This window comes from Megalobrama amblycephala, linkage group LG9, assembly GCF_018812025.1.
Source record: "Megalobrama amblycephala isolate DHTTF-2021 linkage group LG9, ASM1881202v1, whole genome shotgun sequence".
Lineage (NCBI taxonomy): Eukaryota > Metazoa > Chordata > Actinopteri > Cypriniformes > Xenocyprididae > Megalobrama > Megalobrama amblycephala.
The window spans coordinates 19,820,768-19,839,390 of record NC_063052.1 but is presented as its reverse complement, the minus strand read 5'-3'; the positions used below and the strand labels follow the sequence as shown (position 1 = coordinate 19,839,390).

The 18,623-nt window shown below is 37.9% G+C and overlaps 1 protein-coding gene across 6 annotated transcripts; it reads right to left on the bottom strand.

Moving 5' to 3' along the window:
- Positions 1 to 338: 338 nt before the first annotated feature.
- On the bottom strand, positions 339 to 13,185 carry ctps1a (CTP synthase 1a). 6 transcript variants are annotated; one of them, XM_048202023.1, is made up of 19 exons: positions 13,021 to 13,176; positions 8,941 to 9,121; positions 8,400 to 8,570; positions 7,141 to 7,241; positions 6,709 to 6,825; positions 6,507 to 6,590; positions 6,296 to 6,376; positions 5,476 to 5,627; positions 5,187 to 5,319; positions 4,961 to 5,049; positions 4,649 to 4,743; positions 4,503 to 4,565; positions 4,369 to 4,412; positions 4,183 to 4,279; positions 4,022 to 4,077; positions 3,856 to 3,879; positions 1,910 to 2,006; positions 862 to 1,006; positions 339 to 654 (listed from the first exon to the last, which is right to left on the bottom strand). In XM_048202023.1, exons 1-19 carry the CDS (start codon positions 13,111 to 13,113, stop codon positions 570 to 572), a joined length of 1,908 nt encoding a protein of 635 aa, XP_048057980.1. In that variant the 5' UTR covers positions 13,114 to 13,176; the 3' UTR covers positions 339 to 569. The 6 variants fall into 6 exon arrangements, with proteins under 6 accessions (XP_048057980.1, XP_048057983.1, XP_048057982.1 ...); XM_048202026.1 differs by lacking the exon at positions 13,021 to 13,176 and adding an exon at positions 10,159 to 10,400; XM_048202025.1 differs by lacking the exon at positions 13,021 to 13,176 and adding an exon at positions 9,223 to 9,323.
- Between the last annotated feature and the right edge of the window lie 5,438 nt (positions 13,186 to 18,623).

The following is an 18,623-nucleotide window of genomic DNA, read 5'->3' as shown; positions in this document are numbered from 1 at the left end:
ACTCACAGGAATCAATGCATGATTGACGAACATCTTGTAAAGATCCATTTGAGGGTTATATTAGCTGTGAACTTTTGTTTATGCAACTGTATAACTGCACTTATAGTTGAGAGCTTGGGGGGGCAGGGAGCAAGAGATTTAAAGGGGCCACGCAGCCTGAATCGGTGCATAGTTAACAATGCCCCAAAATAGGCAGTTCAAATTAATCTATGGGGTATTTTGAGCTGAAACTTGACACATTCAGGGGACACCTTAGAATTATTACATCTTTTCAAAAGATGTTCTACAGCACCTTTTAAATTCTTCACAGCCACAGAACAATGAAGTTAGTCCGTTAATTACCTAGAATAAAACTTTATTTAACTTTAATTGGTATGATCACATGTACAAACAAGATTAAATGACAGTTTAAAAAAAAAAAGCAGCTGATCATGTCACAATTCCATTGACTGCTGAAACAGAACAATTATCCCCATTGCTTTCAGGTAAAGAATGGGTGGCTTTAAAATTAAAGCTTGTCTGGGAATAATTGTTTACAGATAAGATCTCACAACATACCATTAACCGATTTATTCCTGAGCAATTGAACACAGTTTAAAATCTGCAATCTCTGAGTCTGGAGAACTGCTGCCACTTCGGTCACTGTATGTGTCTCTGTGAATAAAAAAACAACTTTCATTTGGTATCATGCAAAGCTTGTCAAATGGCCACTGCTTAGGTTCCAACAGCTGTTAAAATGATTTTCAGCTTCAAGATGTTTTGTATATGATGTCTCTTTTCCAGAGACAGCACCCAGTTTTTATTGACAGCTCTTGGGATGACATTTGGGCAGGAAAAATTGCTGCTTAGGGAACATCATACCGTGGCGACAGTCGACAACCTTTCTGGATATAACCTGGAAGCCTTCCTGCAGCAGCCAACAGCAGGCCGAAGTATGGTGGAGATGGTTTTATGGGTCTGGATGTGAATTCTGGGTGATACTGGACACCAACAAAATATGGGTGATCTGAAACAAACAAAAAAAAACCCTGAAGAATTCCATAGCTAAAAAAAGCTAACTAAAATTATTTCAGGTCTATGGGCAGTCTCAGGCATGCTTTCAATTACTGCAGAAATTTGAGTCACATGTTTGTTCTCATTTCAGTAGTAAATTGCTAGTGTTTCCTTTTAGTGGTGGTACCACTGTTTTTTGGTATCTTTGTGAAGAAAATTACTGGTCATGACAGGTACACTTGTATTTTGGTTCTATTGGTTGTTTTAGTCTTGATCAAAAAGGAAAATGATACATTTAGTCCTGGTTTGCTTAACATTCACACTGCCATTTTTAACACCAAACCACAAAAAAAACATTTTGTGACAACTTACTGAACATCCAAAACAATGCTGCGGGCTGGGCTAGATGCACTTGTGTGTGCGTTCGTTCACATGATGGTAAAGGAGTCAAAATAGTGCCAGGGAAGATCTGCGACAAGAAGATGGTTTCCAACACCTGTACCAGACTGTAATGGGTAACTTCGCTCCTATTACGAGAAAAACCAGGTGTGCTTTCTGTTTAGGGGTCACATCTTGTGACGTCACGTCATGTCCTTGTTTTGTTTAGATGTCTTTCGTAAGTATTGGGTTCATATTTCAGTCGAACCGGACCAGAGTTCATTTGGACGTGGACCGAGACCCACCTCTTTGTCTGCTTGATCGGATGGTAGTGTTTGCGCTTATTCAAATGAACCGCACTAACAGAGCAAACACATCAGTTTGTTTTAATCTAACTAAACCTGCCGAGTGTGAACACACCATAAGTGATTACACTATTCTCACAACAACATAAATGACTGGCAAATATGCTTTCAAAGTAGTGTCCTTTTCAAATCATCTTGTCATATTTTAGTTTGTCTTGTGTTCTCTCACGTACCATCCAGCTCTATGATCTCCATTCTCTCTCCCTCCACATCCTCACCCACAAAATGGAAGCCCTTGTCCTCAAAATGCTGCTTCAGCTCTGGGTTCACCTGCTCAGAAGGAATAATGCTGGATTCAAGCATGCTACTAGGATAATACAAATATTTGTTATATAATATATATATATAATATATATAATATATATCCGATTTCAGATTCTGAAAGTTCTGTTCATACAAACCCTAAACATTGCATTCACATATGCTTACATGTGCATTACAAGATTTCTGAACAAAATTTCAGTGCATACACAAGGTTAACCACCTTCAGAACCAGAGAAAGCTGCCACGATAATGTCACCGGAGCTACCTTAAGTATAATTGCTGTTTTTGCCTTGAAATATATAAAAAGAAAGCTGATGTGTCAGAAGAGCTTTTTTAGTAAATATTTAGTAAACATTCAATCTCATTTACTGACCATGGGCCCATTTCAGTAAGGAGGTTCAATCAACTCTGAGTTTCCCATCTCAGAGTAAGTCAACTCAATTTAGCTGTTCTGAAACCAAAACCTCAGAGTAGACAGTGCATGCACCACGACTATGAAAAGCCATGATCAATGGATTAATGTTCACTATGGCAACAGCATCCGTCAAAAAGATGTCTGCATACATCTGAGTCAATACAAGTTTAATTTTTAATCACTGTTATACAGTTGTCAACATTTTTAGTGGATCAAAAAAGTTAAAAGTTGTCCTAAGAACTAAGTTGTCTTAAGAATAAGTTTTAGGAGAACTTTGATGAAAGGTTTTGATCCACTTCAAATGTTGACTACTGTAATATGTTATAATAGGTGAAAACTGGAAGAACGGTAAGTTATTGAACTAATATTAATTTTCATGGTATCTCATGGGCAAAATAAATAAATTAAAGTGTATTTTTCTTATTTTGCTAATCTGCCAATGGGGTTAGAAAACTAAGGCAGCGGCTATTTACACCAAGTGGAAATAGCATATTTTCTTAGTGACAGATGCTATTTACACAGCGATATATTCTATTTACATGTAAAAAGTAGCAGTTCTTTGCAATAAGCGTAAATAGTAATTAGATGCTATTTATACTTTATATTGGCAGATACATAGTATTTGCACCTCAGTTGTTGTACATTAACAGGATGCAACAACAGTGTAAATGATTATATTTATTAAAATTATAAATCCTTTTATTATTATTATTATTATTATTATTATTATTATTAAACACTCTTTAGGCACTTTACTTCCACTTTTAGAACATTTTTTTCACTTTTATTGAAAATAAATGCCTTTCTGATGCCTTCCGACCAGGGGAGAATTTCCCAAAGCCAACCATCATTGCAAGTTCAGTTGTTTCCAATAGAATTCAATGGAACTTGTAACCATAGTTGGCTAACGATGCTTTTGGGAAATGCACCCCAGGTTAGGTTCACAGAGTAAGTTACCATGGTAACTGACTCTGAGTACAAGTTACCTCTCTTTCAGTAACAGGCTTGACTTATCCTGCTTTCTCAGTTTTGACATGCCTCCCATTCTGAAACGGAAAACCTAGAGTTTCCCCTCATTTCAGGGTTGACATACTCAGTTTTCACATAACCTCCTTTCTGAAACGGGCCTCAGTCTGTAAGACATGATATATGTAAATAAACATATGCACGTTTAAATGTATGTTAACATACGCATCACGGCACTGCAGCAGGTATTTTCAATCTGATTGAGAAAATAGACAGATTTAAATGTTTACATGCTTTTTTTCTTTTTTAGGTGTTCAGCCTGTTCAGTCTGATTGAGCCATCAATCTGATTATAAACAGCTACTGATGGAGAAAAGGCTGTTATATAGCAAGCAAAATGTAAATGATGCAAACCCATCAAATGTTTTACGGAAACTGACATTTTGAACTGATTTACAGAAATAAATCAACTTACCATATCTAACATATTTGAAGAGGACTTAAAAAAAAAAAAAAATCATATTAAAGCGAAAAAATCAAGTCATGACAGATTTAGCATGAATACTCCCACAATCTTATGTACACTATAAACACTGTACATCTAAGACCATTTAAATAGCTTTTAAGAAGAGATTTTGTACCTCAAAGCGATGCCTGTGTCTTTCCTCAACATAATCTACATCTCCGTAAAGTTTTCCTGTGAGAGAAAAAAAAATAAAAATCAGCGATTTCATGCATTAAAACATTAAATCATGCATTACATTTCATAAATATGGTATTACAGTTAGTAAAATGCACTTACTAAGTATGCTGTTTTTGGTTTTGAAAATAGTTCGCCTTTTCCCCAACCGCATAGTTCCGCCCATTTGCCCTGGATTGTGCTCTGGCATGTCAATCACCTGTGAGATGACCGATTAAAAACATTATAGTTCTATCTGCTCTTTTGTTTCTGATCCAAAATGAACCAGAAAGCTACATTTCAACTCACCACAGGATGTTTTGTTTCTGGGTCAAATTCTGTGGAGTTAGCATCTAGGTAAAACAGAAGAATCACACATTATTCAGCATGGCTTTGTGAATTGAGTCATGAGTACAACATTCTTTTGTGAAGGAAGAACTTGCCTTTCCAATCCAACATGTTCCTAGCAAATTCACACACAGCTAGCTGCATCCCCAAACACACACCTGAAAGATGCATAGTACAGTTGTGTTACATTCACAGCCGCTGCAGGACATTGGAGTTTAAATTCATTTTAAAAAGGTCCTACCCAAGAAAGGCTTCTTCTGTCTCCTGGCCCAATTGATGGCTTGAATCTTGCCCTCTGTCCCTCGTACTCCAAAACCTCCAGGTACTAAAATACCACTGATGGCATGAGAGACAGCAGCAATAAAATTAGTAAAACTACATCAGGATAACTGGCAAAATAAAGTTCTTTAACCGTTTCTGAATTCTCCTCAATAAAAAGAACACCAATTAATGTGTTAACATCTTCTTACTAAGCAGAATAGATATAAATTATGTTTAAATGTGTAAAATCAGCCATGTAAATGGAGTCATTGTATTTGGAAGCATTACTGACTCCGCACTGCAGAGTTTCTGCCAGGCCTCATGGTACTTCACTGGCTCTTCCTGTAATGTACTGGGCTCCAAATCTGCAGAGTCAACATACTAGAGAAACAAACAAGAAGAGGAGATAAAGATTTATTGATACAATTGTATACTCAGATGAACTATTCTGTAAAAGGTCAAATTAGACAGAGTTACCCAGCTGTAGAACCAATTGCATTAGGCTATGTTTTACCCACCTTAACCTCTAGTTTGTGGCTGATGGCGAGAGCGGAGTGCTCCAGGGCTTTGATTACAGAGGCATACGAGTCTGAGAACTTGGTGTACTTCCCCACCAGAGCAATGGAGCAATGCTCCAACAGCCTGTCTGATCTACCATACAAACACAATGCAGAAAACATTTTAAAAAAATGCCTTTCTTGGTCTTTTTTGCCTTCATAATGATATGAAATAGATCCCAAAAGGAATGGATGATCTTGGCCTACATGATCCATTATAGCTCAATATCACTTTAAAATGTATTCTAACCTGTCCGACATCTCTTTCCACTTTGCAAGCATCTTCCTGGGTCTGGTTTCAATGGGCAGATCAAGTCTGTGTGAAAAGTAACCCACAACACCCTGGTTTTCTAAGAGCAGGGGCACTCTGTAGATGGACGATACATCATGTACGCAGATCACCTACAGAGAAGACCAACTGAGATCACTGGGTTTCATTCACTAACTGTATGCAAAACAATCATAATTCATCAATAACTTTCATACTAAAACTTTCATACTAAATTACAAAAAAAACACAGGAACAACTTAAACCATACATACACAAATCACATACTCAAAGACATACTTTTTTTTTTTTCAGGTGAGAGAGCGTGTTTTGAGAGAGCATCATATGTTTTCTGAGAGTGAAGAAAGAAAAGATTGCGCGTAAAGCCATTATATGGAAATGGTTTGGATGCGTTTTATCCAAATTACTAACCTCGAGCACATGGTTGCTCATTTATAATACTCCAAATTCATTAATATTAGAACAGGTTAAGAACCAATTCATGTGCAAATGCACATGTTGTTAATTAGGCAAAAAAATTTCTTGAGCAGTTCTCCAGTACCTATAAATTTGAATAATCCATGCAATTATTAGTGAATGAGACTCACTGTCCTTGTGACATTTTAAATCAGTTTCAGCAGAAAGCAGCGTTTTACACATTTTTCAACATGTTCTTGATAATTATGTTTTTTAACCATTAACCATTTTTAACCAATTTTTCACCATTATGGCATTAAATCAACAGCTATGTTGGTAAAAGTAGCTCATTTGTGGTTTTCAATTCTGCAGGATCCGGTCTAACCTGTTCAGGTTCAACATGACAGAACATGGATATCTTCTCTTTAACAGAGTTTTCAAGTGGAGTGGAGCATCGGCACATTATCTGCAACAGCAAGAATAAAAGAACACTCAAAACTCTCAGAATTCATCTAGAGTTCATTCATTGTAGACTTAAAAACATTCAAGCTAGTGACAATTCTGAACATACACAAACTCTATGAAACTTGACTCACCAGGTCAGGTGACAGTCCAAGTCCTCTGAGCTCTCTCACACTGTTCTGAGTGGGTTTGGTCTTCTGCTCTCCTGTAGCGCTGGGCTGGGCATCACAATCAGACACTATGTCACTCACATTACCAGGGCATGCGTACATGTATTGTGATATGGTCTATAATGCTCTGTTCTGTGTGTCGAAGTGAATGCGCACAACTCCTCACCTGTGGTACCAGACTGACATGAATATTACAGAAATTCTCTCTCTTCACTTTAAACTGGAACTGTCTGAAGGCCTCAATGAAAGGCATGCTCTCTATGTCTCCGACCGTACCGCCCAACTTCAAAAAGATAGACAAAACTTCAGACATCAGAAACCTGTTAAACTTAAACCCCCGATTTCACAGACAAAGCTTAAGCTAGTTCTGGACTAAAATGCATGTTTGAGCGGTTTTAACTAAAAGCAACTTGCACTGACATATCTTAAAATAAGTCAGTGCTATTGTTTTGTCTTAAAACACACATCAGGAATGTTTTTTTTAGGGTACGTTTATAAAAATCTACTTAAATGTCTTAATTGAACTAAGGTCTAATCCTGGCTTAATCTAATCCCTGTCTGTGAAACCGGGCCAACTATTTACTTTATGTTTACTCACCTCAATGACGCAAACCTGGGGCTCAACATCATCATCATCTACAGGAACTTTAGCTTGACGCATCACCCACTCCTGAATAGCATCAGTTATGTGTGGCACCACTGGAACAAATGATTATACAATTAAACATATGGAGAACATGGATACACAGTATGCTTAAAGCACACAGTATATACACAGTATGTTTAAAGCCCATTTAGACGACACAGTGGTTTGTCACAGTTGCACTTGAAATAAAAACTGAAACAGGCCATTTTAGAAGTACAGCCACAAGACAACAAGAATTAAAGGTGCCCTAGAACCAGTTAAGTCTATATAGTCATATAAACTAAGGTGTCCCCTGAATGTGTCTGTGAAGTTTCAGCTCAAAATACCCCATAGATTAATTTTTTTAACTGCCTATTTTGGGGCATCATTAACTATGCACCGATTCAGGCTGCGGCCCCTTTAAATCGTGCGCTCCCTGCCCCCCGAGCTCTCGACTATAATACAGTGCATTTACAAAGTTCACACAGCTAATATAACCCTCAAATGGATCTTTACAAGACGTTCGTCATGCATACTGCATGCATGCGTCGGATCATGTGAGTATAGTATTTATTTGGATGTTTACATTTGATTCTGAATGAGTTTGATAGTGCTTCAGGGCTAAAGCTAACATTACACACTGTTGGAGAGATTTATAAAGAATGAAGTTGTGTTTATGAATTATACAGACTGCAAGTGTTTAAAAATGAAAATAGCGACGGCTCTCTTGTCTCCGTGAATACAGTAAGAAACGATGGTAACTTTAACCACATTTAACAGTACATTAACAACATGCTAACGAAACATTTATAAAGACATTTTACAAATATCACTAAAAATATCATGATATCATGGATCATGTCAGTTATTATCGCTCCATCTGCCATTTTTCGCTATTGTTCTTGCTTGCTTACCTAGTCTGATGATTCAGCTGTGCACAGATCCAGACGTTAATACTGGCTGCCCTTGTGTAATGCCTTGAACATGAGCTGGCATATGCAAATATTGGGGGCGTACATATTAATGATCCCGACTGTTACGTAAGAGTTGGTGTTATGTTGAGATTCGCCTGTTTTTCTGAGGTCTTTTAAACAAATGAGATTTACACAAGAAGGAGGAAACAATGGAGTTTGAAACTCACTGTACTGTACTGAACTCTTGTTATTCAACTATGCCAAGGTAAATTCAATTTTTGATTCTAGGGCACCTTTAATATAAGACTCCCTTCTCACCCTGTACGGTTTTGCCCAAGTAATCTCCTCTGCGCTCTTTGTTGATGACAGACTGGTAGATTTTTCCTGTGGTCAGGTTGTTGTCTTTGGTAAGCCTGATGTCCAGAAAACGTTCATAGTTTCCCAGATCCAAATCGACCTCTCCCCCATCATCCAAAACAAACACCTCACCTACAAAAAAACAAAACATCATATTTATATATAGACCAAGGAGTTATATGATTATTGTGCATATAAATAATTGCAGTATTTTTCTTTTATTAGCTGAAAGTCTCTTGTGGAAAAGCAGAGGCTGACAATCACAAAACCTTGTTCATTTAAAATGCATAGAACTAACATAGTATGCATAGTTACAATTAGGGTTTCAGGGTTTGTTCAATAATAATAGCGATGCTTGAATTTAGCAAACAGATTGTTTCTTATATGGCAAGTTTTAATCATTAATATTCAAGATTTGGAAATCAACTGATATATACTGTAACATTTAATTGTAAAACAGTCTCAGAAGTGGAAGGAGCTTCTATGAGTTGTGTGAGGTTACCGTGCTCATATGGTGAGAAGGTTCCTGCATCTATGTTGATGTACGGGTCGATCTTGATGGCTGTGACATGCAGGCCGCAGGACTTGAGAATCGTGCCGACACTGCTGGCTATAATGCCTTTCCCAATGCCTGAGATCACACCACCCGTCACCAGAATATACTTCATACTGGCAATCATATGCTGGATAAATGAAAAGAAACCATAGGATATGATTAATCTGACAATAAAGAGGAAAAAAAGGGAATATTGATTTTATTGTTTCTTGTTTAGAAAAAAGTCACCATCATTTAATGAAGATCAATTTCTAAGCGTAATCTTGCATGGTCAAACTCCATCTCATTAGCAAGCACTTCACAGTGATGAGACCAACAATATCAATTCTCTGAAGCAACAAACAGACCTGTGAAACCCTTTGACTAGATATCAAAACAATGATCTATGGGATTCTTTGTTCTCTATTAATACCTGAAAGAACAGTTTCATTAATCATCAAACTCCACTTTCATTAATCATCAAACATCTTATGGAACATAAGAACATTTCAGATACACAAATAAATCTATTTCTCAAGGTTTCAGTAAATGAACCATTGCAACACACATTTACAGCTGGTCATTAACATGATGATGTGGACATGAGGAAGATTTGGATCCTATTCCTGACAAAAATGTTAATCATATTATGGCACCATGGCAACCATAAGTTTCCGCCAAAATGCCATACTTACTACAACTTCACTGCTAATGAATCATAACAATTAAATGACAAGTTTAATCACTGTAAGAAGCTTTCTGAATATTTCTTTCTTGTAGTTTTGTTAATTTATTATTTGATGACAGAGTAAGTTATCATACCAAGCTACCGGCTTAAAAAAAAAAAAAAAAAACAGCAGTAGGCTAAATGTGGTACTAATTTCGAAAACAATGGTAAATTATGTATGGGAATTCCGCTTCTAGGACCTCAAATGTATTACTGGTAAGCAATTTAGATTCAGATATCATAATTCATACGCGACGTGTACCATGTGCTAACAATGGGAACACGAGTTTGTTACGCATTTATAAAGGATACAACCTCAAATATTATCTTTGAATAAAGAACAAGTTCGCTTCATTGTATTATTTAGTTTTTATACTGTGCTGTGTTGTCATTATTACTGAATGGTATGAATCGCATACTTCGCTGTCAACAATAAAGCTAAGAAACAAACAACTTACCAAATGATTTGAAGATGCGTTGTTGGGATACTTTGTGTAAAATAGGCCTAGCCTAAAGCGACAAATATACAACGATCTATACAACACAAAAGCCGTTGTTGTAAAGCGATAATAAACGTGTTCACAACACACTCACGCACAGTGTTCATCTACTACACGTGCTACCCGACCTCAGAGTAGCGGAATGGCTACGGCAAACCGGAAGCGCGTTTCGTAAATGCAGAGTAGAGGCCCGAGTTGCGAAATCATTATGAATATTAATTACGCACTGTGACGTTTACACACTAGGCGTAACTTATAGAGACAAAGCGCATTTAGGCCACGCCCACACGTGGCAATCCAATCCTTTCTTTTGACTTTGTATTGCATGAAATTTAGCAACTTTACAGACTTTTTTCTTTCAAAAAGCACCTAGCAACAAATTTAGTTATTTTTAAAAATGATTTGACAACTTTTAAGTGACAAACAATAAAAAGGCACATATTTTCATCTAAATTACACAAAATAGGAAACCATTGAATAGCTAAGCCAGACAAGCAGCAGATCATCCTGGAGAGAGCTGAAGAAAGATGCTACAGCACACACATCATAAGTGAATTATATTGATAGTTGCAATTGTTCAAATATATTTTTTTTATTTATGATACAGCATGATATTAGCTTGTACCTATAATTGCTTTTCAGTTAGGTATACTTTAAGAAACAAATTGTAGAAAAACAGAAAAGCTACTGTTAATTTTCTGCCAGGACATTATCTGTTACAATGTAACCCTAAAACACAAAATGCAACGCGCAATTTAAAACAGGCAAAACACCTGTGGAAAATCAATACGGTTTAATTCCTTTATATTAACACAGTAAATTGTGCCCTATTTTTACAAACCCCAGAGTGTAGCACACTAACTACCAATACACTGCTTAAAACTATAATTGTTCAAAATGTGTAGTTTTACTAGTTAATAAGAAAATAGGAATATGTAATTGTTCAAAAATGTGTAACTGTTCAATAATTCAATGTTGTATTTTAAAAATAAAAATATCTGATCATGAAGATGTTGTTTTACTTTAACAAATAAAATGTTTATATTATTTTTTATGAACAAATCTAAATTAACATTCAGCTCATATTTTTTTATGTGTGTTCTACGCAATAATGCAGCAATATGTGTATTCTACACAATAATGCAGTTTCTTGCTTCTAACAACAGACAGAACAATGCCTAAAAGCTGCTGTGACAGGGTGTACAGCAAACAAGCTAAAAAAAACCCAGAACTAAGTTTTTATAAGCTACCAAACTGTAAAAGCCAGCCTATAAGGAGACAAAATTTAATACAGGCAATAGGATGTGAAGCATCAGCAGGAAGAATGGCTAAATTGTGGGAGCCTGACACTCGGTATGCCTACGTGTGCAGTAAACATTTTGTCACTGGTAAGTCAAAATATCCAAATGTCCATTTTATATATTATATTTATTTATTGTTTTAGCTTTTCCTGTCGCGTATGTGTTCCCCTCCAGTGGGCGTAGTCTCAGAGTAATATGACACATTGCGCTCTCTCTTAATTGCCTGTATCCACTTTTGTGTCCCTAAATGCTCGTTTTTTGGGGTCGACAAGTAAAAACTTAGTTCTGGGTTTTTGTTAGCTTTACACCTTGTCCAACATGTTCTCCAACCAATATGCCTATATAGGTCGTTTGTCACTTCTCTGAAATACGACCCATAGGAGCGTTTACTAAAGTGGCGCCCCTATGGACAACAGGACACTTTCATTTTAATTCATGAAATACGACCCATAGGAGCGTTTGCTAAAGTTGCACCTCTATCGACAACAGGACACTTTCATTTTAATGCCTTGTTCCCATTTATCTGCATCATATTTCGGGTTTTGCGTAGCTCAATTGGCAGAGCATTGCAATATATAACAATATGCAATCATGTGATCATGCAATTGTGGGTTCGATCCCAGGGAATGCATGTACTCATAAAGTGTATATGCACAATAAATCACTAAGGGTAGGTTTAGGGGTGGGGTTGGTGTAGTCGTTAATAAAAAAATGAGTTTTGCTATATGGAAATAGGACAAATGGTGAAAAATGTCCACACATTGCATTTAAACGACCACGCATTTTGATTGGTAACGACAGTCATATGTCATTTCATGATGACAAATGTAACATGACACTGTCATTATGCCAGCTAGAGGGCGCATGACTTTAAAATGTAAATATAGGTTGTAATAAGGTGCTTCAAAAACTACCTAGAGGGTCATTTTTTTCCGTTTTTTGTTATAAGTCAGAAATGACAAGGAGGCAACTTCATGCGGAGAGGGTTGGATTGTTTTTCCCATCATGATGGATTTTCTATCATCCGGGGTCTAGAGAGCATCTACCCCCGATCCAGACAACAGCCAGACCTAGAGCCCAGCCCACCACCACCCTTGACCGTGGAGAATTCGCCCGAGCCCCCCACAGACGGAGAGCTTCCGCCCGCCGCAAGGATAGAGTGTGTTACAACAGCACCAACCATCGACCTGGAGCCAACGCCTCAAAGTAAGTCTGACCTGGGGTGTGAGCTGGCAACCACGTGACAGAGGGAATCCTGGTGGAACTGGACCCGGAGGACTGGCTAATAGACTTGTATTCTGAGGTAAAGCTTCCCATCCAACCCTACCCTGAATCATCAATTTCATCATCGTCTGAGTCTCCTTCACCGCTGGTTCTGTCCAGCCTGAAAACTGTGTCATTGATCTATATGGATTTAACATTTCCCATCCAGATTTCCTCTCTCACCTTCACCACAAAGCTCAGCCAGTCCTCCAGCTACGTCTCAGTTGTATGCTTGAATATCCTCCATGGTACCTACCTCCTCCTGCTCCTCCATGGTCGTCATCATCTGCCAGTCTGCCTCCCCTATTTTCCAGCCCTTCACCCACTCCTTGTACCATCCCTGCGCCATCTCCTCGTCCGCTTCCAAACCCCCCTCTATCCCTCCCTCTTCTCTTCAGTTACAGCATGAGGTTGCACCTTCCGGGATGGGGCATAATGCCATGGTTCTGTTTAGTTAGTTTCATTTTCATGGACTTTTAGTTTTATTTTTAGTCACGTGTTTCCTTTGTCTAGTTTCCTGCCTCTCATGAGTCATGGTTACTGATATGATTAGTTCTCTTCGTTCAGCTTGTGTCTCCTTATTAACCTTGTTTGTACCACTACTTAAGCTCCTTTGGTTCCTCTGTTCATTGTCAGTTATTGTTTGCTACATACCCTCTGTTACACCTTGTGGATTTTCTGTTTTATTATTAAATACTTTCATATTGGAACCTTTTGACTCTTCTTGATCTTTGGACTTTTAAAATTGTGACAGTCATTATAACACCTTTTGACTGATCTAATTTCTACATTTTATTAAATGCTGTATTATATATTACAACCCGAATTCTGGAAAAGGGAACGTTGGGAATTTTTTTAAAAATTTGAATAAAATGAAAACTAAAAGACTTCCAAATCACACGAGCCAATATTTTATTCACAATAGAACATGGATAACATAATAAATGTTTAAACTGAAAATGTTACAATTTTATGCACAAAATGAGCTCATTTCAAATTTGATGCCTGCTACAGGTCTCAAAATAGTTGGGACGGGGGCATGTTTACCATGGTGTAGCTTCTCCTCTTCTTTTCAAAACAGTTTGAAGACGTCTGGGCATCGAGGTAATGAGTTTCTGGAGTTTTGGTGTTGGAATTTGGTCCCATTCTTGACTGATATAGGTTTCCAGCTGCTGAAGAATTTGTGGTCATCTTTGACATATTTTTCGTTTAATGATGCGCCAAATGTTCTCTATAGGTGAAGGCAGGCCAATTCAGCACTCAGACTCTTCTACAAAGAAGCCATGCTGTTGTAATAGCTGAAGTATGTGGTTTTGCATTGTCCTGCTGAAATACACAAGGCCTTCCCTGAAATAGACGTTGTCTGGAAAACTTTATATACCTTTCAGCATTCATAGTGCCATCCAAAACATGCAAGCTGCCCATACCGTATGCACTTATGCACCCCCATACCATCAGAGATGCTGGCTTTTGAACTGAACACTGATAACACGCTGGAAGGTCTCCCTTCTCTTTAGCCTGGAGGACACAGCGTCTGTGATTTCCAGCAAGAATGTCAAATTTGGACTCGTCTGACCACATAACACTTTTCCACTTTGAAACAGTCATTTTAAATGAGCCTTGGCCCACAGGACACAACAACGCTTCTGGACCATGTTCACAAATGGCTTCCTTTTTGCATGATAGAGCTTTAGTTCGCATCTGCAGATGGCACGGCGGATTGTGTTTACCGACAGTGGTTTCTGGAAGTATTCCTGGGCCCATTTAGTAATGTCATTGACACAATCATGCCGATGAGTGATGCAGTGTCGTCTGACGGCCCGAAGACCACGGGCATCCAATAAAGGTCTTCGGCCTTGTCCCTTACCCACAGAGATTTCTCCAGTTTCTCTGAATCTTTTGATGATGTTATGCACTGTAGATGATGAGATTTGCAAAGACCGCCCAAGAGGACGTTTGACTGACATGTAACGCAACCAATCAGAGTTTGTTGATGATGTTATGCACTGTAGATGATGAGATTTGCAAAGCCTTTGCAATTTGACATTGAGGAACATGGTTTTCTACAATCTTTTTACGTTCTCTTTAACAGATTGGAGAGCCTCTGCCTGTCTTTACTTCTGAGAGACTCTGCCTCTCTAAGACATCCCTTTATAGATAATCATGTTACAGACCTGATATCAATGAACTGGCTATACCAAATCATTATGATGACAGTCTTTAGCTCAGAAATTTCATAACGATCAAACCACAAATCACATCTACTGTTGAGGCAAGTCACATGATTTTGTGTGTGTGTGTGTGTGTGTGTGTGTGTGCATTGACGGATTATTCAGTAAATACAAAGTTCTGGCATGAAACTCTAGATAGGCAGGCTAATAGGTCCTTTAACTCAACCTGCTCGTAATCACATCATTATCTATAGGATAATATCTTGTAACTTATTGTAACTGCAGCATAAATGCCACATGTGACACATTTCAGAGAAAAAAAAAAAAAAATCTTAATAAACTGCGCTTACACCTTTATAACTGGGTATTAACTAATCATCAAGCTCAATTGTACAGTTCAAACAGACTAAGTGCTGTAATAATATCAAAGGGCACTTTATGTATTATGTACTATGTTCAGGGGTGTGCACACTTATACTATTTCAAAGTTTTTATTTATTTATTTATTTCTCTGAAATGTGTCATATTGGTTACATTAAATGTGCAAAAGTTCAGTTTCATTTTTTTTTTTTTTTTTTTACTTCAGAAAAAAACATCTATTTAACAGGGGTGTGCAGACTTTTTATATATATTAATCAAAACATGACACACATTTAATTAGGTTAAAAAACATTCGCTGCTACAAGGGTAAAAATGCTAGTCTCGCATAGCCAGACCATCAGACTGACGGCAGAAGGTCTGGACTCTATTGCAGCTTTCAATGGTCAAGGACCGCCCAAGAGGACGTTTGACTGACATGTAAAGCTTTCATTGGTCAAGGACCGCCCAAGAGGACGTTTGACTGACATCTAATCACAGTTCGTTTTGTTCCGTGTCATGTTTAGGGGCGTGAAATGTAAAGCCGATGTCCCTACTATAACAGACCGGCGTGCATCTAATAAATGACTCATTTAAGAACGTTGTGCAAGTTTACTGCAACAATGGAGCCGCGAACGTCATATACTTTTGAAAATCCAGCGTTTAGTTGATCTTAGTAAGCGCTCACAGTTGTAAACATGACAGCGTTCTTCTTCCATGAGAGGGTTTGGCGTCACAGCCAGTGCCCAAGGAAGTCGACCGGAAGTTGAAGTCGGCCGGGTGCCGCCATCTTGTAGCAGAACTTCACTTGCGTTAGCATCCCCATTGACTCCCATTCATTTTGGCGTCACTTTGACAGTGAATAACTTTACATCTGAGGCGTTTAAACACTCCATTTGTCCATTATTTATTTCTAAAGATACACGACAATGTATAAAGGGCTCCATTACCTTCTATGTTACATTATGGCCCCGTAGATACAGTTTTTGTAAAAATAGGCTAACGATTGCGTCATAACCACTCGACTCTCTGTCGCACAGTAGAGAAATTACCATACAGGCAGGAGGAGAAGCTCGCAGGCAATAGTATGCATTAACTTAATATGGCGTACTGGCGTTACATTTTAAAATACTATACAAAATAATTAATCAGAATACTTACTCCTGCTCACTCACGCCAAAGAACTCCCCGCTCAAGCTCGCCGTCTCTGCAAGATTAACGATGGCAGTTTGCACGCACGGCTACTAGAAGATTTACATCTGTCAGACAGGTTGCTGACGTCATCAAGCTTAGTTTGAGTCTGCGCGTCAGAAACGGAAGTGCTAAAAATCGCTAAAAATGGGCTTCACTTGTCTCAATTGAGTTCCAATGGGGTCGCTGTGTCCATTTCTTTACTGTCTATGGTCACAGCATTTGTTTCCAGGTGGACCGTTAAAGAATGCAACACACACATCTCCCAGACATCCTGTAGAATTCAACCAACCAGATGATGACTTTGAAAATCCTGAAGTGTTTCCAGTTAAGTGTGCCATATGCATCAGATATTTAGCCAACGGTCCGTGGGCGGGACGTCTGAGGCTGAGACTATAAAAATGCCCCTAGAAATAAATTCAAGGGGGCAAGTATTGTCTCATAATGGACATGTTAATTTCACTGTTTATGTCACTGTTTTACTGTCATTTTTGTCAGTTTAATGAATTTTAATCATTTTTATTGCTGCATTAATAAAGCTGATTGCTGAACTTAATTTGAATGCAAAGTAGTAAGGTTTGCAACAAATGTAGTGTATTGTGTGAAACATTTATCATTGTGTTGTATTTTTTTTTATTTTATTTTTTTATGAATACTATTTACTTACATAAAGGCAGCATTCAGTGTCCAGTAAAGGCACACTAATATTTCATGGAATCCACAGACACTCTCAATCTAAGAGTCTGCAGTTTCTGGCTAAACCAGCAGATGTCACCTAAACCTCAAAACTGTTTACCTAAAATTGACCTTTTGATTTCTCAGAATGTTAGACTTGTAGGCAATTTCTATAATTCAATCTTTTATTACCTCAATATTCTAATTTTCTCTTTAGTTTTATCATGTAATAAGAACTATAGCGTTTGATTTTGGGATTAAAACTGTAAATGTGGCCCTTTTTCCCATATAATTGATGATGTAATTGTTTTCCAGTGTTTATAGGCAGGTGGCAGTGTTCCCCACATTATTACACAACTATACCACTGTACCACTGACCTTGAAACGTGCTGCCTGCACAGTACTCATACTCATCTAAGCTAACTTCATCCCAACCCATAAGGTTTGTCTAAACATCTAAAAACATCTTAATGAAACTTTCATTTTAATAGCAGGAGTAACTATTCAGTTTATCACTACTTAGAGACAAAGGTCCATGTTTAAAATTAAAACCAATCAATACTGGTTCTTAAAGACATGGTAAGGGGGAGGTGTTGGAGTCTGATTGGCTGAATTTCAATAGATGGGATAAAAATGGCTCAAAGTAAACCTGAAATGGTTTTTACTTCCATAATGTCAAATATGTCTGAATAAAAAAAGAAAATTCACTGGGGAAAATGGCGCAACTTGATTTTATCGTGCACAATACAACCAAGAATATGTATTAAGAAAGTAAATAGGCCAATTTTGATATGATATTGACTTCAACCCACTTCTGCATAAACACTACTGTATATAGATCCCAACACAGCAGTGAGTGAGATCACTAGAGGACAAAGCCAGATCATCTTCTGTCATATGTAATGGTGTAAGTAAACTCAACCTAATATTACAAAGCTAATTTTCACAGTAGCCCTGCATGTAGAGAGGACACATTGTCCTCTTTAACCCCCATCAGATGGTTCACTTATTTATACAGGCTTTGATCTCCCCCTACAATGTAGAGAGGCACTCTAGTGGAGGTGGAAGTCAAATGTAGAGAAATACAAGGGGCAGACAGTTCATGTGCTTAGATAAACACTTAATTTTAGAGTGACACATGTACACTGGGGTTCAGGTCTTAACTCTAAATGGGGGAGATGGTCAACACACTCAGATCTGAACAGTCAGAGTAAGGGATAAGACTCTTTTAGTTCATCTCCGACAACAAGGCTGATTTAATTAACTCCCCCCTCCCCCCTTGTGGTTCAAGCTTCTCTACCAGCAGCTCTCTCTAGTCATTTCCTCTAATTAAAACTCAACCAGAGGAACCATATTTGGAGAGGTACAGTCAGACAGATCTGCCACACTACATCAGTCATGCACATGGTAATACTCCAAAACCTAGTGAGCTGCCTGTATGCTTTGACAGCATTTTAAGGCATCA

Coding starts and splice junctions, on each gene's coding strand:
- ctps1a (XM_048202023.1), bottom strand. CDS start 13,113: ATGGCGCAGGGATGGTACAAGGAGTGGGTGAAGGGCTGGAAAATAGGG. Junction 8,571..8,940: donor CTTCTCACCATATGAGCACG/GTAACCTCACAC, acceptor GTTTTTTTGTAG/GTGAGGTGTTTGTTTTGGAT. Junction 6,377..6,506: donor TTGGACTGTCACCTGACCTG/GTGAGTCAAGTT, acceptor TTGCTGTTGCAG/ATAATGTGCCGATGCTCCAC.